This window comes from Schistosoma haematobium, chromosome 1 (assembly GCF_000699445.3).
Source record: "Schistosoma haematobium chromosome 1, whole genome shotgun sequence".
Lineage (NCBI taxonomy): Eukaryota > Metazoa > Platyhelminthes > Trematoda > Strigeidida > Schistosomatidae > Schistosoma > Schistosoma haematobium.
Genome location: NC_067196.1, coordinates 26943938 through 26969217, shown reverse-complemented (window position 1 = coordinate 26969217; position 25280 = coordinate 26943938). Strand labels below are relative to the sequence as shown.

At 35.2% G+C, this 25280-nt stretch overlaps 1 protein-coding gene across 1 annotated transcript in view; it reads right to left on the bottom strand.

Moving 5' to 3' along the window:
* MS3_00006372 (uncharacterized protein) overlaps positions 1-16846 on the bottom strand; it is a 34383-nt gene extending 17537 nt beyond the window's left edge. The window contains exons 1-7 of the mRNA XM_051214505.1: positions 14225-16846; positions 12291-12530; positions 6052-11536; positions 5057-5131; positions 1876-2069; positions 1754-1832; positions 336-599 (exon numbers count right to left, since the gene is read on the bottom strand). Coding sequence (XP_051073577.1) covers positions 336-599; positions 1754-1832; positions 1876-2069; positions 5057-5131; positions 6052-6053 — 614 coding nt within the window. The 5' untranslated portion in view covers positions 6054-11536; positions 12291-12530; positions 14225-16846. The remainder of the gene's footprint in view (positions 1-335; positions 600-1753; positions 1833-1875; positions 2070-5056; positions 5132-6051; positions 11537-12290; positions 12531-14224) is intronic.
* Positions 16847-25280: the final 8434 nt, after the last annotated feature.

Genomic DNA, 25280 nt, shown 5'->3' with positions numbered 1-25280 from the left:
ATTCAAACAAAATTAATCACTCCCATAAGTTTGTCAAATATAATTTGATAGAACATATGAAGTGAGAGCTACCAATATATTACGGATTATGAAGAAAACAAGATAATTCTCAAATTACATTCACATAACAGAATATCAAACATTACATTACAAAATTAATGTAAAGAACTAAGGCGAACCAATGATGATTAGTTCAGTCAGAGACAACCAACGAAACACCACCAACAAAAGCTCCCGAAACTACAATAGTATTTTTCTAACATTGTTTTCACAGCTCTTCAGACAAACATGATCACCAATCTGTTCGCATATCAAAATCAACCTGCAGCTCATACCTATCAACTTCATCACAAACATTTTGAAATGTAGACGAACCAATCGCCACAGCAGGACATTGATTAGTCACAGACTCCATACCCAACTCTTTTAAGTCACTTAACTCCAAAGACGGTGAGTGACACGTCTCACCAACACCATAGGCTAGCTGGAGTTTCAAAGAACTTGAGGTACCAGGACGATAAACCTTATCATCTTCGGTCGGTTTAGTTGGGACAGTGAAGTTGGCAGCATTGGCAGAAACTTCAACAACCGATAGTCTGCTAGAATATAAACAAGAGGGGTGTAGATAAGTAGTTCAATGTTACTTTTGAAAGAGTTTATAAAATGATATATATTACAGAAAGCCATACACAATTTATTGTACATACAAAGGGGTACTGAACTCGTACAATAATCACGAAGTGAATTCACAAAAGTCATAAATCAATTATAAAATGAACTGCGGACAGCGGATTTAGATAAAGATTAGGCATTATAGCATTGCAATATTAAAGGAAAATAACTGATTAATAAAATAGGCAATTAAAATCCTGTATTCATTGTATCTTGAACATTTTTATTGCACAGAAGTCCATGTTCATTACATTTTGTGTGCAATATATCAATTTTATTAGCTCATTTGGTTTTTATTCACATGAAAGTAGAATCACAGAATCGTTTAAGCAATCAACATTGTTGATTATAACTGATTTTCTATCATATTCTTTTTAACTATCTTATTTCCATCATCCCTTTCTTAATTTGCGCTGATGATTTTGAAACAATGGTTTTCATTATATTTCTAATGATATGACTATTCACTTTACGAGGATTTGCATTTTCTCTCTGTTGATATAAAGAACTATAATTGATTAGTCTCCATTCGCATACGTGCATCCTGAACGGAATGCCTCGAAATTGTCACCTAGCTATATGCACCTCAGTAAAGTTTGGTGAGAGCTAACAGTTAGATCCAAGATGCCCACTTAGTTTTATCTGGAATAAACTGCTAGTTATCTAAACTCAGACGTCTAGTGGATGGCGCGTTCACCATTTAAAGCGAAAGGTTCTGAGTTCAAGTTGTACTGTGAATATCAACACTTGGACCCAAGCATATCTAGCTAACTAGTCCTAAATAGGACGGAGCACACATCATGGGTTCCATTACTTCTATCATTCATTTCAATACAGAAATTGAGTTTAAAGATTTTTCATCACTTTCACTTATCGATTTATTTGTCGTCGTTTGTCCTAATTCTCTACTCTTCTGCTTGATGTTTCTAGTTATTATTCTTACTCTTCTCCTCTATATCATCTTTAGGAAATTATTTCGATGCAAATAGTTACTACTTTTAACATCGTTCATGAGTAACTGATTAACTAGCATTTTAGACGGTTAAAACTTGGATTCGAATAATTCATGAAATAAACTTACCCAAACTCTTCGACTTTACACCTTGAATAGTTTTCTGTATTAGTGACAACTGTCTCAGTTTTTTTCTGTAAACAACTGTCTAAAAATAGAAAGCTCATTTATATAATAACCACATTCACAACCATCTCCCCAACAGCTTGTTCTCGCTTCATCAGGTAAACCAAAATAATAGCCGAGATTTCTTTCAAGTAACTTAGTTCTATCACAAAGTTTTCCGGAATTTGAACGTCGCTCAACAGCAGACTGAGGTCTTACTTTATATTCATCATTAAAATATCTTGCGGTTAGGTTTATTTGTTCAATATTCAACAAAGATCTGGAACAAATTGTAAACTAATGATAATTTGGTTCATTCAAACAATAAGCACAATATTTTATAAATAAATAAGCATAATTGTTCTTAAAAGCAAATATCTATATCAAGAACTTAGGGTTCTTTATTTTCACCTAATAATACCTAGGGGAAATTATTAAGATAAATATTTCGGATAAATGATTTCTAGTATTGATGGGTCGAGCTCAAATGATATTACGATACCAATTAACAGGTGAACAAAAATACAAGTGAGGTAATCGAATGTATCTAGACACAGAATTACAGAACATCATACTAAAATCTGAGAACAATACAGTAAATACTTAATTTGCAAAATATCAATCCATTGTCTCAAGCTTGACTGTTTTTTTGCAAATAATAGTCCATCTTCTCAGATTTCATTGTCCCTGCCTTTTTATATCAATCGCTTTCCATTCCCGTTCTTTCCTTCTCGATCTTCTACTGAAATCCATTCTATTCCTGACTATCGTTATATACTACATATGTGGATACACGTAGCTCAAAATAGAACATCAGTAGACTACTTTCAATGATCATATCATGCATCTATTGAAATAAAACAACTTCGTATACTAGAGGACGAAACAATAATTTAAACATAAAACAATCAATGGAACTGGATCGAAGAAAGGTCGAATCAAAAAAGCTTATGCACTGCTGAGGTGTTGGCAATCTACCAATTTAAACCCGAACTCTGAGTACAAAAACGATACGTCCAACCTCTCATCTTTACGTGGCCTTAATTCCCTTCCGCAGTATACTTTGGTCTTGTTGAGTTGTTTTTAAATTAGTATTTTGTAATTTTATACTGTAATCAGTTATTATTACCCTTTAACAAATTTTCATGATTACTATTCTGCTAGTATTATGACCTTTACGTTTTTCATTTTCCTTCATATCTGTCACATGGACAATTATCTTTCATAATTCGGACCCGTAAATTATTTTCATCCTCCTATTCTTATCTAACCCCTTGATTATTACGTAACCTCACTTAGAATTTGAAATCTCGAATCCCTTTGTGACATAATCATTTCTATCTCTCGATAGACTAATATATTTAGCAAACAATTATAAATATAGATTCAAAGCTTAAGTAAACAATTTCATCGAAAGGAAAATCTCCTTCGTTGAATTCCATTTATTTTCATGCGATGACATTATGAATTATCTTAATTGTCACGAAAGATTAAAACCATACCCAACGCCTAATAGATAGGCCTTTAGTGTTACCTATCTTTTAATAATTCCCTATCTGATATTAATCAATGGGGAAAACGACCTACAAAACATTAACTTTTGTATCATTTTACTATTCATAAAAACGCTTGTCAGTCAATAAGAGCTGCTTCGTCAAGGAAGAGCTCGAAACAGGTCTGGATGTATGACCGATTAACTGAAAACCGAGTTCTCCAATTACTTCCTCGTCTCTTCGAATGATATGAAGACAACTGTATGAAGTCTATAAGGTTGCTAATATTTTACATATTCTTTACATCACATAAAACCTTAGTTATAATCGTCAATAACTGTCAATACTCTTTTGGAGAAAACAAATCAATTCATTATTTTTTTGTATTTTGTTAACAATATACATAAGTAAAAGTCATTAATTTTACTAAAGAATTCCTACAAGGGAAACTTTTTAAATTCCCTTGATTATCAGTTCCAAAAACTCCACAACTGATATTTTGCTGCTTAATTTAAAAGTCCATATTCAATTATCAATCTGACAGACATTTTCAAACATAAACTATCGATATATATATATATATATATATATATATATCCTAAGAGCCTGATCAATTGCGGTCCTAATCATCAATGGGAAGATTCAAGTAAACAATACCAAGTGAATCCTTAACTACGTTAGAACTTTATTAGTAAAATGTAAATCTTACCGCCAACAATGTAGTTGATAATTTGAATTAGCTGTAAAGGAGTCACTTTTAATTTGTTGAATTTGTTTCAAATGTTCTAGTTCAGATTTCATTTCATTTTCTAATTCTTTTAAACGATTCTGTTGTTGTTTTTTTAGGATAGAAAATTTATATTTTATTAACATTCTTACATTTATTAGTTTGATTACTAAGAATAAAATAATAAATCTGTTGGCTATTGAATTTAACATATACATTCATAAATGTAATCCAATTCAATTTTTTTATAATTACTATATACTATATTACCCCTTCATAGAAAAACAGTTTGCCATAAAAATATGTGAATTTATAATGGATGGAGAAAAATATTGGAAATTGAAATTTGTGTACTAGTGCGAAAGGCTAATCTTACATTTTATAGTTGAATTCACGAGTCAGCTGAAGCCAGACCACCATGGAAAACCTGAAAGCACGGGAAGACCGTTTCGTCCTAGTATGGGACCCCTCAGCAGTGCGGGATTCAAACCCAGTGCATATCCATCTCGCGCGCGAACGCTTAACATCTAGACCACTGAGCCAACATCCAATGGTGTTAATGTCTGACTTCAACTAATCCACGAAATTGAGCCACCGTCCACCATTGTTTTCAGTAAGTTACTATCTCACAACAGATCCGGTTGAACTTCACTGGTCACTGCCTCTCATTAAAACTCCGGGAAATATCTCTTAAAGCCAGTCACTAGTAAGCATACGATGATTATTATCAGAAGGGCGTTTTGTGGAGATTTTAGTAGTTTTATAGTTGATTTCATGGTGATCTAACTTCAATTGACTTATGAATTCAACTATAAAATTACTAAAATCTCCACAAAATCCCTTCTGATAATAATCTTAAACTTACAGATTAAAATAGAATAACTTTGGAACATTTTTTTTAAAATTCCATTCCTTTTCATTTAGTTACAAAGAAATATTGTTCTATTCATCTTTTTACTCAATACCAAAATGGAATTTTTCATATTAAAATTATGTTTAATTTATTTCAATATAATAAAGTAAATGTTAATTCTTGAATGAACTTACATTGAGATACGCTTCTTCAGATTCCAAATCAGGAAACTTGTCCAGACCCATTGAATTATCAACTTGATTGTCATCCTGTAAAATTAACAAGATCCGTAAATTAGTATTATTCTGTAATATCTGAAATATTCTTGAAGATTGATTTTTTAATATAAACTAAGCACTGGTTGAAAACCATGGATCACTGAAGTACCACATTGGTTTAGCCTAACGTTCTTATGTAGTACTTAAATCTACAACCTTATACGAAACTGGACCTACGTCATTCATTCCTTGAGGCGAACACTATACCACGAATTTGTTAAGTTAAAATCTAATGGTTTTTGTTTCCGATTTCAAGCAATTTCTTAAACAGTATGCGTGAATAATAATGAGGAAGAATGTGTTTGTACAATCTCAGCGAATGAATTTGCAGTAGATCCAACCTTTTGCTTGGCAATCTAGTTCAAGCTTTTTCAAGGGATTATCAAATTCATTAGCTGAGATTTTACAAATACATTTTTCTTCATTAATGTTTCACATCAACTCGGATCCCAAATACTGTGAAACTATTCGATCAAATTTAGACTAACATTTTTATATAAAGTCTGCACTAACAGTTTAATATAGGGTTTAAAGTGAATGTTCACTTTTTATCTTTAATCTATTTGCCATACTGAGTAAAATCATCATTCACCAACGACGTTAAAATTTTAGCTAAACAACTGACTTACTTGATTCCAAAAGTTTAATTATCTCATCAAGACATTAGAAAATTCATTTCCAAACAGATCATTAGTAATCATTTGATTAACAATGAACAATGGTATTTTAATCCCCTTCGATTTTAATTGGTATTTACTCTAGGATATGTAAGTTTATGTTAAAAATGATTATCATTGAATAAACAAAAATACACAATGTATAATGTAAAAAAAGCAAAACCAAATCTTCTCTTTAAAAAAGATCATACCGATAAACAACATATTTAAAGTTTAAAACACAATAGTACTTACATTGAGTTGATTGCTCAAATCATTTTCTTTTGAACTAAGACAAATTTCATTTAAAGGAAGATTGGTTTTGTTTATCCATAGTTTTGCATTCTCTAAAGTATCAATATAATTTTCCCATTTCTGTATTAAAAAGGTAAAATGTGATAAATAATTGTTTCGAAAATAAATAAATAAATAAATGAAAAATGAATTCTAATAGATTCTAATTGTCTTATTTAAAAAATTCTCTTACTAAGGATATACTTCTAGATTAATTTTAGTAGTTGAGATCATGAGTCAATTGAAGCTAGACCACTCTGGAAAGCCTGGAAGCAGTGGACGACCGTTTCATTCTATTGACTCATGATCTCAACCATTGAAATTACCATAATATCCACAAAAATCCTTTTTGATTCTTCTAGCTTAGTAAATTATTTCCAAGGTTTGAATTGTTCTTATATTCGTAGATTTTGACAACATTCTCATTAACATCTTTTGTTAGATTCTTTTTAGTTTATGACTTTTTAAGCATCTCATTTCATTTGACTTGGTATATATAGAAACAGGATATACTCCAATGAACATCATCAACAAAAGTATAACAAGAAAAACGGAATAGTTTGAGTAAAACTGAAATGAGAAACTTTTAGTCTCTTTTTATCTCATCCACTGGTACTGATTAGTTTTTTTTAAAAAAAATCACTCAAACAGTGTATTCAAACAAACATAGTTTCATTTAAAAATCTATCTACCGTCAAAAACAAAAACTATTTGTGAAAAATATGTCACTCTTACAAACATCACGACCTGAAATATAGTATTGACTTGTGTATTTTAATTGCAATATCATCTACTTGTCAAAACTTTTGAGATGGTGGAGAAGATTTGTAGCTCAGGCGGATGATTTTGATGGAGTTTTGTTCTCTGAGCTGGATGGTTTGGTCGTGGAGCTTTCATCGTTCTTCTGAACGACATCATCAGCACAAACTTCAGATAGAAGTCTATTCAGTTCACAGAACAAAACTCCATCAAAAACTTGTCAAACCTAATAATTTTCTAATCAAACGAGTCAAAACAGTACAATTATAATGGTGAGTAATTCCAACGTACAGAGAAAAACCATGTCAATTACAAAACAAGTATTTACCAACTATTCTTTTTTTGTGGCACAGTTTTCAAATACTTAGAAGTCTTTCTTGTAAGATAAGTTGAAGGATACGATGAAAGGAAATGTATTTTGCTTGGTGTTTGGTAAGAAAATCGCAGTTGAAATAGATGACAAAATTGATAATTGATACAAACATTCGTCTATATTGAGACGAATAGTTTGACAGAAATAGGGCTCCGAATATGGAGAAGACATAATTTGTTAAAATTATATTTGAAATAGTCTCAGCAAATAAAGTTTAAGTAATTCCAACTGGTAAATCTTCTAAATGAACTCTTGAGTCGATTTCTTAAGCTCTTCTAGTAACCCCAGGCTAAATGTACACGACAACTTGAACACGAGAGAAAAGGTGCGAAATATCGAAAAAACGCCTAGTTTCAAGATTTGTTTTATGCACAGAAAATTTAAGGTATTTATAGCATTTCAGGTAGTCTTGGGCTTCTAGAAAGTCCTGGAACCCTACTAAGCATAGTTGCAGGATTGGTAATCATTCAGTCAGAAATGTGACATGTGACTCCTCACTTTCTAAGCGTTCCTGAGAAACTTCTATTCAATGCTGATTGGACACAATGTTTCCCAGCTTTTTCCCGGTCTTTTCCGGGGAACTTTCTGGATCTCCCCAACACCAATGTTTCGTCCAGCAAACTAATCTTGACTTTTCTAAATCAAAATTATTAAATATTGTTTGATAATTTTGATTTTTATTATTACCCTGAAGAAGTCCAGACAAGTTTGCCGGACGAAGCGTTGGAACTATTTAAATTTCAATCGTTGAGATTATTTCAAATAGAATTTTCACAAATAACGTCAACATTTATAATGTTTGAAATGAATTGATCGATCACTGAGCGTTAACTAACCAATGTATTGAGTGTTGGTTAGATTTTATTAGTTGAGTTACAAGGAGAAAACTAGGCTGTGACTCAATATCACGGTAGACATAGTTTGGTGTTAGATAGTAAAATGACACTGACAAAAAGCGCCAAACTCAAGGTTCGTGCTGTTTAGCACTCATTCGTAAAGTGTATTCGCAATCTTCCACCATGGGATTCAAACCCGACGGGATTAAATAGGCACCAAGAAACAGACAATATCACACTGTCTTTTACTCAGATACTAGTTGATGAGAACACCTCCGTCCTACAGGAATTCACTTGTGACCTTCGTAGTTTATTATTAGCACTCTGACACTGATATTAGATGGTCATTATGGTAATCCATGCCCTCGAGGATTACATGCATCTTGATTACGTATATCGAGTGGACGCAAAACCCATATCCACGAGTTTCCACTGGTTACCTGCAGCTATTTAGTATCTAGATTCGAAATAGGAGGTAAATATGCAACAAGCTACTAAACAGAAAGCCTAGTTTATAATAGGGAATTTAAGTATCCTGTAGGCTGATGTTGACACCATTATTGTTATTATTATTATGCTTTTGCTGGATAAAGTGTAAGGATGAAACTAAATCTTTAACCTAATGTTAAGTGTGATGACAACTAGATTATACACCATGGATTATTCTAATAGTAAAAGAACGCAAGAGAAAGTTTACTAACTTAAACACTTAATAGGACAAAAAATATGCAACGATAGGTTGATCTTACAGTCTTTTCATACTTCATGATTTCTTTACTCAATCGTTGGTGCATAATTTCGATTTTTGATTTATTATCTATAAATGTGTTGCCGTTACCTGAATGAAGCGAAAACATAAATAATTTATCATTTTAAGAGGGTTTCAATAAAGAAGGAGGATAAACATAATACAGGGCTGTCTAAACTGAAGTTTACAGAATTAGGTTCAAATTTACGACCAAATGGTGGAAATTCAGCCCTTTGGTCATCAAGTCTTGATTTCATATGCTTAACTGCAGGTGTTTGATAATCATCATCAATTATCACATAGTATGGTAGCCGATATGTGTCACGGTCACTTAAAAGATTAACGAACTTCTGTCAACACATAAGTACTGGAAACTGATTCAATGACATCCAAGTTGTAACTCATTAGCTATCACGCAAAATAACTTAACAACTCCTGAATTCCTAACAGTACAATTCATTGAACCATCAAAAACTCATTGACTTCACAAAATCAAAGTAGATGAACATTTATACATATTGGATATAAAATAGCATTAATACTCAAGACACCGTTCATGAGTTTTTGTATTAATCAGAAAATATTATTTTGATATTTTTAAGATGAAAACTAATTATTTTAGTTCTTCTATTCATCGTTTATAAAATGTTGACTAAGTTTTGTTCACAAATTCGTGTTTAACTTTAATGATCGTTTTCATCAAAGATCACATGTAACAACTTGATTTTAAATTTCTTCCGTAGTACTAATACTCTTCATTGTTCTCGAGACAAAATTTATAAAACGGTGAATCCAGTAGCCGATGAAATAATATGCGATTTAGTCTTGTTTAGTAAGATAATTAGAATTTTGAGCACATTTTCGGTTGGTGTAGTTAAAATCAAATTTCATCTGTTGGAGTCATATATCAGTTACCAAATAAGCGTCCCTCAAATCGGGCTTATTTACCTAGGGAATAGGTCATGTCAGTCATAAGTAACATATGACCTAACCCATATATAAATCGTTCGAGGTTTCCACGACATATCACTGCAATGAGAAAAAATTATCAAAATGAACTCTTCTGTCATAGAAGTATCAACACTATCAGTAGTTGTAAAAAAGATAACATAGACAATATGTTTCAAGAGGAAACACTGGATTTTCAGAAAAAAGCATAATGAACTTGAAATTAGAGGTCTAAGAGAAGACAAAAAGTGTATACATCTGAGTCATTGTGACCGATTTTTAGCTATGTCACCAAAGTCTCCGACCGTTAATCTGCATCTACCTACTTGGCCCAGTTCAGTTATCAGTGAGTTCATAGACTGGTGCCAAATTTTTATTTGGCCACCACTAGCTTTCTTCCAGCCGACTCTTGAACAACCCATCATCTCGCATCAAGATAAGCGTTGGTCGACCGTACGTAATACATGTCCCAACCACCTCAACTGATAAAGACTCTCAGCCGACTTGTCATCCACACTTAAAACCCTGTGCCTAACCTCAGTATTGCTCATTCTGAGGTCCCAACATGCGCGAGCAATGTCTCGAAGATACCCATGGCCAAATACTACTGACCCACAAATGTTTGTATTTTTAAAGGCCACGTTTCATAGCTTTAAAACAAAACGGATAATTGCGTCAAATTGTATTCGTCCTTTGATTGATAGATGAACATCTCCTGTATTCTACGGGTGAAATAAGTTGGCATGAGGTTTAGTGAGAATTAAACCGATAACACTGTTTTTATTTAAACATTCTCATAGTTAGTTTACAAACTTGCTTTGAGGCAATACTTTCTCTGGGTAAGTCACTCAAATATTATTCATGCCACGTACCGCGTCATCAATTCAAAATTTTGGAAGCACATATCTTGAGATGGTTCTTGGAATATTAAAGTGTACATCCAATGACACAATGCCACATTTTCTCGAGTGATCGAAGATAACTTTTGGAAATTTCAATGGCTAAATAAATAAACCTTACTTTACATATGTTCTATGAGATTTTCTGGCACTTCAAACATACAAATAATGTAATATGTCTGTTCCCCACCTAGTATAATAAACATCATGTCAGTTTAAACTTTCTATTACAGTTTAGTTCGTTTTTAACAGACTAATTATCAGATTTAATTCAATTTAAGTTATTAGTAAAAGTTGAGACTGAGATACATTCAGTCACACCAATACTTTTCAGCCTCAAAATGATTAATTATTCTCAAAGTAGGGTTGTAGCGATTGTTGAGTCTCACCAAAATCATGGACCGATAGGCGTTAGATCACCATTGAAAACGTGAAAGCACTGGGCGGTCATTGAGTCCTAGTGTAGGATCCCTCCGCAGTGCACATCTACAAATAAGCACGTGGGAACTGAACCTAGGACCCTCGATCTCGTGCGCTAACGCTTAATCTTGATTTCTCACTATTGTCTACATTCAAGGATTCTCTGGATCAACAAATCAAACTTACTCGGTTCTATACACATGCCACATGAGTAGGATAATTATCTAGCTAGGTCTGTGGTGAGTGAAAGGACGTCTTCTCACTAAAAACACAGATTACACATATATATACCTGACACAATACATGGTTGTACTGGAAGTGTATTCTGATGAACGTCCAGAATATCTTTATTGCATGACTTCCTAGAGGGATTGGAAGTAGCTTCTAAAATATATTCGTCCAATTCCATATCTGTCTGATTATCTTCCCCAGGTTCATTGTCGTTTTTCAAATCATCCATAGTCTTAAATTAAAAAATAATGAAATATATTATATGCAATTATCATAATTATCAACTTACAGATGTGATGTAAGTCAATGGAAATTTATGGACTTACTCAAACTGTATACTCTACCACAATAATAAGTGGCACATTTTTTAACAACTTGGGCTAAAAAAAGATGTTATTTGATTGAACTTCCGCAACGTGAACAGATTATTAACTCTACGTCATAGGGTTGGAGTAAGCCTTATTATCAAAGAGTACAATGAAATGATAAAATTTAAAATTTGATGTGTGCTGCTTTGATTTATTCGAAAGATTTATTTCTCAGTTATACCAAAAAATTAAACAAAACTACATCATTATAATTTATTTCAAGAGCGTTTACGTAAATCAAAGAATTTACTCAAAGGTTTTTTTTACCAAATGACTTAACATTTGAATAAATCTTGTTTCAATTTTTTAAAAACATTCAGTGTTTTTAACGGGTCTGTGGATTACCAGCCAAACAAACATAACGCTCACGGTTTTCAGGACATTTATGAAGTTCATACATATCTGCACTGAGTGTCCATTCAGTTAACCAAGTTACATTTGGGTTTTTAATAATCATCTTGAATGTCCTAACTAACAATGTATATGCAACCTATTTTATACAGAACTTTATTACAAGTTAACTAAACTAAATGAAAACCTTCTAACCTAAACAATATTAAATATATATCTGAATCTTCGAGAAAACAAAGTTTCTTAGGTATAAATTAACTAACTCACCTTTAAATAATCTTCGTACTTCAAGCCGGCTTTTTCTAATGCCTTTAACAGTTCTTCAAGATACAAAGACTCTGTTGAAGGATTTTTTCCTGAACATATTAGTTTTACATGCTCATTTGAATCAAACTCATTAAAAGTATCAATCAAGTCTTCTTCTAGATTTTTGATGTTTTGAAGAGAACATCCTAATTTTCTAGGTGCATCTATTACCAACCCATTAATAGATGACGAATCACATAACTAAAAGACAAAAATTGGAAATTCTTTCTTGAGAAAATAGTTGAATTAACGTTTAGTTAGTTGGACGTTCAAAACAAATATAGAGGAATTAGTGAGCATCTTTCCAGAAAATATTTTCATAATGTCATAATTTTGAGTTATTTGATGTAGCGTTTAGACAGCAAATTGTGACAAAATATTCCAATGAGATGACATTTGTTATTATAGTAGTATATTTTACCAGTATGTCGACTAAGACTTTTGTAATCAGTCTTAATTACAGCCTAATAATAAACCTTTATATTGGTTTCTATCAGGTTAATACGATCTGATGAAATAGTTTGGGTGATAAAGCCTAAACAGTCGAATATTTTTGTCTCATGAATTACTTTATCCCTCTATTTATTGAATAAGCTCAATCTTCAATCTGATATCATCCGATATTAGGGATAAGGATCTCTCAATCTGTTAGTTTATCAGGCGTAATAAGATTTGCAAAATAAGGTCTTCGGCCAGTAATACACTGGTAAAAAATTGTACTACGACACAGGCGTAATTTTTATGAAGTACACAGAAATGTTTCTCCTACTATCAGGGTTCTTCGTTAACACTTGTTAGATTGTTAGATGATCTTGACATTATCAAATCTTTGTCCATAATTTTTCACCGTCACGCAGTAACTGTAATTACACTCAAATGTTTTTAGGATTGATAAAGCTGGATAAAAACGTTTCATCATTGTGACAAAATGCTAAATTTCTGACCTGAATTTTAGTAAATCTGAAATTAGATAGTAATTATTTGCTAGACAGGTCTGAATACAACAGAAGGATTGATGTGAGAACAGAAACATTAATTCCTTAAATGTAAGATACTGCACTATTTGAGCTAAACTATAAAGTTGAGTACATAGTACACAAGCACATACTAACTAAGAGGCATTAGATGACGAAACATCCTTCGCAATATCAAGCTGTTCTTTGAAGCACAACTTCGTGTTTTTATGGTGTTATAAAAATAACAAAAATGTATTTCCGACTAGGAATAAAAGCTACATAAATGTTGGACTATCTTGTGCTAGCGGTCAGATTCTTAGATATTGGAAGTTCTTTATCATTCTGTCTATTATATTTTAAAATCATATCTGTCTCCCAAGTAAAATGTAAGTAATAATGCCAAGGTTTGACTCGATAGTTTCAAATAAATTGGGCATTGGGTAGAAAGTTAATGATAAACATTTTTTATAGCCTAACGAGTAGAAAACTGTATTTTTGGTGTTTTGTGGCTTAATGTAATGCACTTGTTCAGTGTACTATTCAAGCTATTTGGACTTGCGTTAATTTTATTTTGGTTATTCATTTATTCTGAAAAAGTGACCTACACTGAGTTGAGAAACGTCAATAATACCATTTTTTACTCATTGGGGTGCAGCAAATATATATATATATATTAGTAAAATACATTTCATTCTTTGGGCAACATTAATGACGTTTATTCATGTAAGACTGCTTCTATAAAAACTATTAAGACAGAAATGTTTCAGCGTACAACACAAATTTCAAACAAAACATGACTAAGTTAGGCAACTCTACACATATATTCGTAATATAAACCCGATTTTACCGGTGCTGAGACAACTAAATATATTTTTAATGATTAACTACCCTATTTATAGTATGTTTTACTTTCAAAAAACTTGAAAGTTTAAAATTTACCTCATCGGAATGGATTGTTTTTGTATCCATCTTATGAACTAAAGAATGTTTTGAGAGACTTTGTTGAAAAGAACGAAGTTGGCTTTCAAACAAAATCAGCCACGAGTTTGACAATCGTTTGTGCGGCTTTATGCTCTAGGTATCTGAAAATCGCTAAACAGATGTTATCAAGAAATGAAACTTCAGTAAAACCAGTTTGTACACTAAAAAAGATATAGTTTGTTCGTAATTTACTGTTAAATAAATATTTAGGTGAAGAATATTTTTTGAATTATTTCAATAATTGATACCAATGGTCATTAGTTTCCACTTAATTGTTTAACAACGTGTTAATGCTTGCGGACGAAGTTGAGCAACGTTTTCCACGTTACATCACAAGCTTTAGAATAACGATTTGAAAGTACTTCTATCTACGTCCTAACAAAAATGGTAATTAAAACTAGTGATCATTAACAGAACCTCGTTTAGATTTTCGGTAACTTTCAATGGAAGACCTCTAAAGCACCCAAGGTTCACTCCTCTATTAAAGAATCCATTCAAAACGTCAATTTTAAGTAACAAATACATACTAATAAACTTTATTACAGTACGAAAGTCGTCATTTCAACTAGTAAGTAAAGGTTTTAAAAGTGATTACCTCTAGCTACCCTTTTACTCTGTAAGCACGCATTGAAACTTGATCTACACATTTCTTTCGATATTAAAGGAACTACGTTACTACTTTTACTGTTATATAGGTTGAGGAATACATAAATATCTTTCATCACTGAACTAAGTATGAGGTATGCGTAGATAGGATGGTAAATCAGTCGATGAGGTTGTTAATCTTCATCGACTGAGATGGTCAAGCCACGTGTTACGTATGCCTGAACACCGATTACCACGACGTGCAATGCTAACCGGCGTTCGGGATGGTTGGAAGAAAGTTAGGGGCGGCCAAACCAAAATGTGGCATCAGTGCTTGAAGTCACTAACTTCTAGTCTGAGCCATGTTGGTAGATGCAGACTACTTGGTTGGGGTCTGCGTGACTGTCGCAACCAATGGTTGGAGACTCTGTGTGACATGGCTCAGAATCGATCACAATGGCGTCGGTGTATACACTCTCTATCTTCCCCTAAACTAAGAGATTAAAATCACTTCATATCTTTCTTTCTACGAATTAATTCTTCCTCGCTGTACTATATCCTTATTACAATCTTCCTTTTACATATTACCACCTCTGAATTAACTACTTTTATGAATCCGGTGTCCATCTTGTTGTGTTAATGAGGTATGGCAACTTGGACCGATGCATAAATGTGCCTGGTCCTACGTTGTAGCTGACTGACTGATGCGTAGATAAGGGATGAGCGTTTAGTTTATCACAACACGAAAAACGACAGTAAATTATTCTACTATATAATCTCGAAGAGACAAAGGCTGCATGTTATTTTGAACTACTATGTGAATGCTAAAAAGCCGGAGTAAAATAAAAGTTGAAAGCTATTGCAGGAAAACTAGCGTAAACTAAGGGGGCTAAAAGTATTTTTAATCAATGAACCAGTGTATTTTCTACAAACAATAAAGTATCGAAAGGAAAGTGTATATATAAACCTATGTATGTATTCAAAGACAACTCAAGCAACCAATAAATGGGAAATAAAGGCGAACAAAAAATAATGGAAAGACGCGCTAAAATGTGTGATTTTTCGCCTGTCTGGGGGAAATAATACTGATTTTCCTCTTTGTGTCGCTCTGTGTTTTAAATGTAGCTGAATTGTCTACTTTTGCTTCAATAAGCGCTGATTTATCTATTTTTGCTTCAACTTTTAACACACTTTTGGCATAACCCCAAACGCCTCTTGTGTTCGCCGTTATTTCCATAACACACTACATGACAACTGCAATCAACGTTAAAAATGATATATGTTTAAAGGAATTTATTGACAAGAAAAGACGTCATATTGTACAACATTATGAGTAGTTAGCAGATGCCAAAACATCGGTCGTTATGTATTTTAATTTTAGTTGCCAAGTCTTATTGTAATTTGAAAAGATTCACAAAAGAAAGAACATGTTATGTATTATTAATTGGGTATATGTACTTAATTTCGAGTGAATTTAAAATCAAACAGGCTTTCTCAATACTTGATCAAAGGGTTAAAAAGGAAGCGCACGTTTAAAAAATGTTTATTGAAAACGAGATTGGACATGAAAAATATCCCACTGGTTATTCCTTTTCGTAACGCATGTTTGACTATTGGGAATCAAAATAATCTTCTTGTGAATTCTGAAATTTACAGAACACAAAAAATTAAGGCAATATCTAAATGTTGCTTTCTAAACAACTAGTTAACGAATTCGTTAGCTAGTTAGTTTAAAAGTTAAGCGTTCAAAAGTCCTCTCTCTCTAAGTTATTATAATATAAGACGACTAGAAATACAGTCAACAGACATGTTGCTTGAACGTAATCAGGTTTTGAAGAATGATTCATGAGAACAATTTCTAGAGGCTCGTCCATCCGTTAGATAGTTCCCGATCACCCAGCATCTTATTTTACGATGTGACACGAAAACGAGCACGGTTTAAACGTTAGATCCTTTCGAATGTGGATGCAACGACCTAGCAACTGTTTCAAGGACACATCCAATGTCCATTGTCCTCGTGTATATATATATATATATATCCTAGCATAAACCAGGCAATTTTTCTAAGGTTCGATAGTTTTGTACAAAATGCTAAGTACTCCACATCACCCTGGAAAAAAATTTCACCTGGAACTCACCATCGATAATCAGTATGTCAAAGAGCGGACACCACCAAAATCTCCGTCATCCCCAATATCTTTGTCACGATTACGTTTAGGCCGACTGATTATTCAGCACTCTCTTATTATTGCGGTGCGGTTCTAGGTATCTGATAACGTTCAACTTGTGATGGTCTAGCCACTTGACCCCACTAATTCCAATCAATATGGTAGCTGTTTGTAGATTTATATATCTCGTAGATGATCGAGTGCATTTGTTACAGGACAGCATAATTTCTGAACACCAACAACTATCGCATGACTAGGCAGGAGATTGGCTGTTTGCAATGTGAAAATAATAAAGTGATAATCCGAGTGCTAAGAGAAGACGATTGTTTCAAGAATAACAAGTAATTAATTGGCAATATGTAAGAAGACGGATTGGAGAAATTAGAGGGAAAAGGAAGTAGACGATAAGAGGCGTAGGGAGTAGTCACTGTGGCAATTTATGAGACATGCATCGGACACACTTGGTACAAGAGGGCAGGTGTAATCGATGGGTAAGTACATGTTTTTCAGGTCTACTCTTAAAGCTATGATTTGATGGAGCTGTGATCACGTCTGCTGGGACAGCATTTAAACTGAAGGAAACTTCCAGTGAGAAAATATGGGAGTGTATCTGGGCGTTCGATCTTTATGTGCAATCTTTCTAGGGTTGCCTTGGGAAGCGTAGTCCTGGTAATATGCTTGTATTAGGGTCGCTTAGCGTACCTAATATATTTTATACCACTATCAGATCGCCTCTCTTCCTGCACTAGCTCGGTGGAAATAATCTAGGTTTTTGAATCTGCATTCGTAATGTTTATGTTTGAGGCTCTTCACCAACTTGTTTGCCCGTCTCTCTACTTGTCATAAGAGATTTGCATCTCTTTTGGAGGAAGAGAGAGAGAGGTTGACTTGAAGGTGGGGCCGTGAGTACATTTTGAAGAGTTTTAGAAAAAACTTCGTGGCGATTGTGCTAAGCTGTATTCTCATAAAGTGGAAAGTTATGTTTGCCTTGGTTGCATCCTCTTTATAGTTTGGGCTGGTGTGCAAGTATTAGCCCAAGACCACGCACTGAGGAAGCAGTCAAAAGCGGATTTCTATGAAGAGTGTAATTGCTTTGTGTCAAACGAGGCAGAATGTTCATGCCATGAGACTGGTCTCTAACGGAATAGGTCTTTCCGATCAACCCTTTTGAAGATTGAAGAGTTGGGAGTTGGCGTGAATTTGGTGAGTGCCTGAACAGGCCAAACACTTGTGTGCTAATGGCTTATCCTCAGTTTCAGGATTATAAGTCAAATGCGTTCACATCCTAGTGACTGTCCTGGGGACAGGGACTTCAGTCTCTTCAATACCAACCCGGGAGTTAGTTGGATATCTGTCAGACCCTCAACAGGCACCAAAGCTGAGAGCTGTTCCGCGTTTGCAGGCTCCTGACTTAGTTGGCTTATGAAGTTGGTATTAAAAATCCCCGATATCTTTAGGCTAGTGAAATCTTCGGCACTTAACTCTTCAAGAGTACAGATCTCATGGTTTGTAGGTTTTCTCCTGGTTAAGAATCTGTAGAGTTACTTGAAGTTAGTTTTCATTCTGGTTGCTAGCTGGACATTACCTATAGCTACGGATTTAGGCGTAGCATCTGTTTCTCAATGCTCAGTTCCAGCTACAGTCCGAACCCTTTATGTAAACGTCCTGCTTGTACCAGGCTCTCTGTGTGGGTTGTAGCTAGCGTTTCATGCCTTGCCTGAGCCAGGATCTTCGCTGTTCAGATGTGTGCTGACCCTGAGGTACACTGTGTTGGACCGTATTCCAAGTGTTATTCCTCAAAACCTTCCACCGAACATCCACTGTTTGGCCTACATCGTTCTCGTTACCATGAAGTGTGTCGGAGATTTTTCCTCATGATCGTACAGTCTGCCTTCGTATGGCTAAAACAGGAATGAATCCTCATTCTTCCCAAGTACCTCGTTTATGATCTCTTGAAACATAGCTCTTCCATGATCATCACTTCCTCTTGGTGTTCGAATATGGACATACTCAACTATGGGCTGATCATTTGTCAGTGAATAATCTAAGTTTAAGGGTTTTCCATTCATCTCCCACCTCGTGACATTGCCTAGCTTCTCTACAGCAGCATCTGTCCCCCGGGTGTTAAGCAGATTGTTGTCTGAAGCATGTTGGTCGGCTTCATGAGAGCTTCCCGCCTCATGTTTTTGCCTATATAGCGTATCCCATTATAGGGGCGAGGGTCTGTGTGCTCTGTGCCGTGGGTTGCTGATCAAGGTCAACCAACGCCAAGGTGTTATGTTGGACTTTTCTGCTGTTACCTTATTGATCTAGGTCAGCTTTCACATGTGATGTGATTGGTTGATTTTCGAGCTGTAACTGGCCAAGTACTCTCGGTTCCTGAAGTTCACAGCCATCAGACGCGGAGACTTATTGGTCGTGTAATGTGACATGATATAGACCAGACACAAATTGTTAGTGTAAAGGTCCATGCTACATGACAGCTAACGTCACTGTTGCGCATCGTGTTATGGAGCTTCATCCCGACTACCACCTAATAGATCAGGCGCTCCATGAACCACCACGGGGGTTAGTTCCCGAGTGTTTGCTGATCTTCCTGTAACATTTCTTACAACCTCACCCGGACTTGAGAAGATTGCTAAACTGATGGTCTCTCTGATGTCTGTAAAATGTCTTCTGTAGCATGCTCTGAATCCAAAGTTATTCTCAGTGAGGAGGGCGTACTTTTTGTTATGTTTGGCCCTTATACAGGCGGCATATCCGAGCTTAGTGATTTCTTTTCCCAGCACTGCACATTGTTCGTCCCATCGTTCTTTATCAAAGACTGCCCTACTTTCTAATAAGCTGCTCTCCGACATTGGGATACTAAATAAAATCAGGGAGTTTTGTCAAACGTGTTTGTCTGCCATTTTTAGCGTTTTGGGACCTGCAATTTCGGCATTTCCCTCCTTGAAGTTCACTCACTGCTCCTTACTGTAAAAATGCACCCGGATATCAACAACAGCCAATAATTTTAATTCCACATGAGCTCGGGTAGTTGCTCCCACAGTCGCGTCTTTGTTCCAGCATGTGCTTGGTGATTCGGATATACTGGTGGGGGTCAATACGGTTGCTTCCAACGCCGTCATATACTTCTCTTTTACTAGTTCTGTTGATGTATTTTTCTTGACTGTGGAAAAATATATCAGAACCATGGATAGGGGTGACTTAACCTGACTCTGTAGTACTGCATTATCACAACGGCAGTGAACCCAGCCACTACAGAAATTACATTCAGATGCTGTGTTTCTGGTTTAACCTAGTGACAACCATATCATATTATCATAGTTTATGCATGGTTTTTCTCCGATGGCGAGCAGCAGGAGCAGTTTGGGATTCCCTTTTCTCCCATTTCTCTTCGCTTATCGGTCTTGCTAGGAGAAAGGGCTTAATTAATTGTGTGATCCTGATCATTTAGTTGGAGATTCAATTTTGGTGTTTGGGTTGAGTGGTCCATGTTGTGCAAACTACTGTAAACGCCTTTATCTGATATTGGCTTGATTTTCCTGTTAAAAACGGAGTTCGACCTAAAATTAACCTCTGAATTTAGACATCTGCTTCTTCTGGTCGTCCTTGTAGTCACAGTGTAGGTACTGCTGGCAACGCTATAATTTTGCTTGCTACTCAACAGACCAAAAAGTAAAGTATGAAGCGATTTAACGAGGAAGTACGCAGGATAGCGATTAGTGAATATATGCTACATGGGAATAAAGACCGACGATACCTAAAATTGCAATATTACTCATTAACTTTTTAGCAGGCGAATTCGCATGGGTTCAGCAAGTTCGAACCCCGCGTGCAGGATCGTAGATGCGCGCTGCTGAGGAGCCCCCTTCCTTCAAGAAACGGCCGCTTAGTGCTTCCAGGTTTCCCGTGAAAGTCTGACTTTAATTGATTTGTGAATTCAGCTGCTATTCATTATTTCATGGTGTGATATGATCCGGTTTTTTATATAAATCAGGTATGTTTGATATGTGTGATTAACATAATGGAAGCTGATATTGGTGTTCTGGACTCAACAGTCAAGGCTAGGTATGAAAAATACCATTGTTAGTCAATTGACCAATTGGTCGATCCCATCATATTTCATCATCCACATTAGTCAACTGTGGTACTACTTTCATCATACTATTAAAATTGCGGTATTTCTCCAAACTTTTGTACCTTTATGCCTGATTATTTATATCACGTGATGCGATAGCCGACAAGTGGCATCGACGAGTATATCCCATCCCACCAGGTACAATCTAAACATTTCAGGTTCATCTCCTACCTAAGTTCTAGTGCGCACAAATCATCAGAAGCAAACGCATAACTTTGAAGAAACAGTCCTTTCAGTACCGAAAAAGACTGTTTGTGTTTGTGCGACACTACGCTACAAGAGTACCTGAAAGTCGAACAGAACAAGATAATATTTGAGGCACGCTTTATGGAGGCTTTGGCAAGAAACAATAATTTATCACCACTCCTGACGGCAAAAATATTACATCCCACATAGAAAATACTGTATCGAGATTTCTCAACAATAAAGAGGTCTCATGGCCAGATGGCTACCAGCTGAGGAATCCTATGTCCCAAAGTTTCCTTGTTCGATAAAAAATTCTTAAATTTTTTCTAAATCAGCCTAAAGATTTCCGACTTCGAGCCTCTCTCAATCAAAGAGATTCTTAGTCACCTGAGTAGAACGAAATCTTCGTCACTTGAAGAATCCAGAGCTGAGTTTTGAAGAAATGACCAGTTCTAATTTTCCTGTTTCTTGGCTATCTCTTCAATTGTTATTTTATCAAAATAAGAACACCTCATGATTGAAAGCAAAGTGTAGACCGTCCTGTATATAAGCAAGGTAACAAAAGGTAAGCTTTCAGTCACTAACCGATTTCCTTGCACTCTGAGTCGCAAAGAATATGTAAGGCTATTGATGAAATTATTTGAAAATGTGTTCTTAATAGATTTTCTCTGTCCGTATCCCAAAAGGGGTTTCTTTCAGGCCAATAATGTGACATAAATCTGTTAGCTCCTTGAAATTACTAGACCCTCAGTCCAATACAACCATCTGATTGAAGTAGACACCCTAGGTATTTGCGAAGCATTCAGTAGAGCTAGTGGATGAATTCATTGACAAGAAGACGAACAAAAGCTATTGAGTGGGCGGTGTTCTGGATGAAATATCACTTATTTGAGACATCTCAAGTCATGATAGTCTATGTGACACATACATAGAATTCACGATGATCAGTGAAATACTCAGTTTGTAAACTTCAATTTCAAAACTCTGCCGTATGCAAGTGAGCTGAAGATCTGTAGGAAAATACAAGGTCCTTTAAATACTTAGACTTTGCAACATGACTTAATGTCACGACTTAAATTACGAACAGGAAAATTTCTTGATACGTGAGATAAAGAACAATGTATACACTATCCGAAAGTTTGGGCTTAACCGGATCGGCTGATTACAATTTTTGTTTTATCAACAATATTTGCCGCTAATAGTAACTGCTGACAGCAAAACTACCATCAAAAACGGTTGAATATGTGTTCATGAAGTAATTTTGTTAGTTTGTATTACTGCTCCCTTATTCTACCACAGTGAGTGTGCGAGCATTAAAGAAAAGCCAACATTCAAGTCCAAATCAAAGTAAACATTTCAGTCGAAGGTAATCTGACACATTCAAATAACAGCCGATGATTACAGTGTTTAACCTCCCTTGACACTCATGTACGACATCCTATCGAATCAACGGAAATATCCTCCTTCTCTACACTTTCAAAGTAAATATGCTAATCTTTGAAAACGAAGATATGGTGCACATTTTCTTGGCGGTTTCAATGTCACAATCGTCTCTATAAAAAGGATCTAAGCATCACATTATGCGATACTCTTTATCTCCTTTATTTGACATTCCTCCACCAATAACGCATTATCTCGGGATTTATTCGTAGAACTTTAGTTACCCTGACTCGTGAACTATTCAAAATGATTTTTGGTGTCCACATAAGCCTCAATTTATAACGCTAGTATAGCTTTCTCTCTTACCGTGTGAAAGATCTTGCTATATTTGAATGACTTAGAAGAAAATCTTTCTAAAAGGAATCCAAACCACAACACGATATCCAGTAAGCTCATCTGGAGCCATTAAAGCGTAACCAATACACTTTAGAAGGGTTGTGTAAATATAGTTATGACGTATCACATCAACGACAATCCCCTCTGCCCCAACGGATTACTCCTATGATTCGGCACTAAACAGCATCTAAGTTGACATTTCCTGAAGATGGGATACAGTAGGGCTCACATAGAAACTTGTGCAGACATTTCTTTATACTACAAATTACTACTTCCTCTAGGAAAAGTTTAAAGTTTAATAAACGGAAGTTAGCTCCTTACAGTTTGTTGTTCAAAGCAGGTCTCTTAACAGACTATATAACTCACTGTTTGTCCACCCCTCGTAGCATTCTGATGTTATACAACCTCCATTGCTTGGTGAAATATGTGATTTTTTCTTATCCACTAATTTCTCTGTACCGTAGCGACCCGATTTTAAGAAGGACCACTCTCGTATTACGAACATATTGACGGCGGTAGAGAGCTAGATGGAAATCGCTGACCATAAGGATAAGGCAGATATCATATATACAGGCTGTTTGAAAGCTTGTGAGAAGCTCATTCACGATCATCCCGTCACCAAGTGTAAAGAGGTAGATACTAAGGCATTTTTACACGTGGGCCGTTTAGAGTCAGAGGGATTAATCGATCTCCCGAAATAAACCATGTTTCAGTTCCTCAGAGTCTAACACGAGTACCTTTTGGATGCTTCAGTCTGCACAAATTACCCTACTTATCCGGTATCTTCTAAATTATTTTTCCGCAGGTAATGTTAGGCCATGAAGAGAAGTCTACAATCAGATATGTGGTTATTACTTCAGAAAGATAAGGTTCGACTTTCAAGTTATGGAGATGACGATAGAGTGCTTTAAAACTCAAAAAAATGGAAAGTAGTTCATTTTCAGTATGCTTCAAAGAGGAAGTCGGAGTAATCGATTTTCCATCAAATTAGTCAAAAGTAGGGAAAAGTTTAGATACCTCTGTTCCCAGCAATCTTAAGTAATATACCAACTGCTTTAAATATTGTAAACATCTGTGAGAACCCTTTAAAACACTGATCTCAACTTTAGGGGTTGGATTAAAGATATATTTATCAGTACTATAGCGTAATGAATTCCTAAAATCATCTACAGCCTAAAGTGATCCAAGTAGCTTTCATGAAGTCCTTAAATAAATGACCCGAGACTTGAGATAATATTACTCACGGGTTTGAAAGGAGTCTTTTCATTTTACTAGTTTGAATGTGTCGACGTCTTACACTGGTTATTCATTGCTACTAAATAAAGAATTACGCCTAATCCGTAAGAACCTGAGACCAACTGAATCCATTTTTCTCATGAAGAAGCAGTAGTCACACTAACACCTCAAGTTCTACTTAAAGCACACGTGACTAAGCAGAGAACGGCATTTCATATGTCATATTTCTACTATTATATTCTTAATGACTAGTATAATAGCTAAATCATACCATTTTTGAAAGCCCTTTGATCCGAAAGTACTACACGTATTTGTAGCTTAACAACACTTTGACCAACAACACTTATAATTGAATCGTACTCACCCAGTGTATCGAGGGGTGACTGGTTTAAACTGACTAGAGGTTGCAGAAGTAATTGAGCATGGCGTTCCCACTAGTGATCTGGTGCGGATGCATGACCGAGCACCTTCTTCTAGGCCATTCCATCAAAACTAACGTGGTCAGCATCAAACGAGCTATTGATTTTGGGGAATCACTTGCCGCTACAGATCACTCCTCCCTTGTGGGGTAGTGATGACCCGAAGACGTTTAAACCCAACGAGTCTGTCGTTGGTAAACACTCTTCTGATAGCTTGCTATGTTCAAAAGTGTCTGGCTGTCTTGCTTTACTATAAGAGGCCATATGGTACGGTATAATGATGAAGAAACGGAGATAATGAAAATTTCGGTTCATTGTAAACTTCGTCGTCTTTTCCAGACATCCTGGATCATAGCTAAATCACACCATTTTCGAAAACGCTTTGATTTTTCAAAGTGTTGCCGAAATGTCGCTAAAGAAACAGGAGAAAAGATAGGTAAAAATTGGTTTTAGCCAGATGGTTAAGGAATCAAAAGGTTTACTTTTCTATTTCTTTTGTCCGA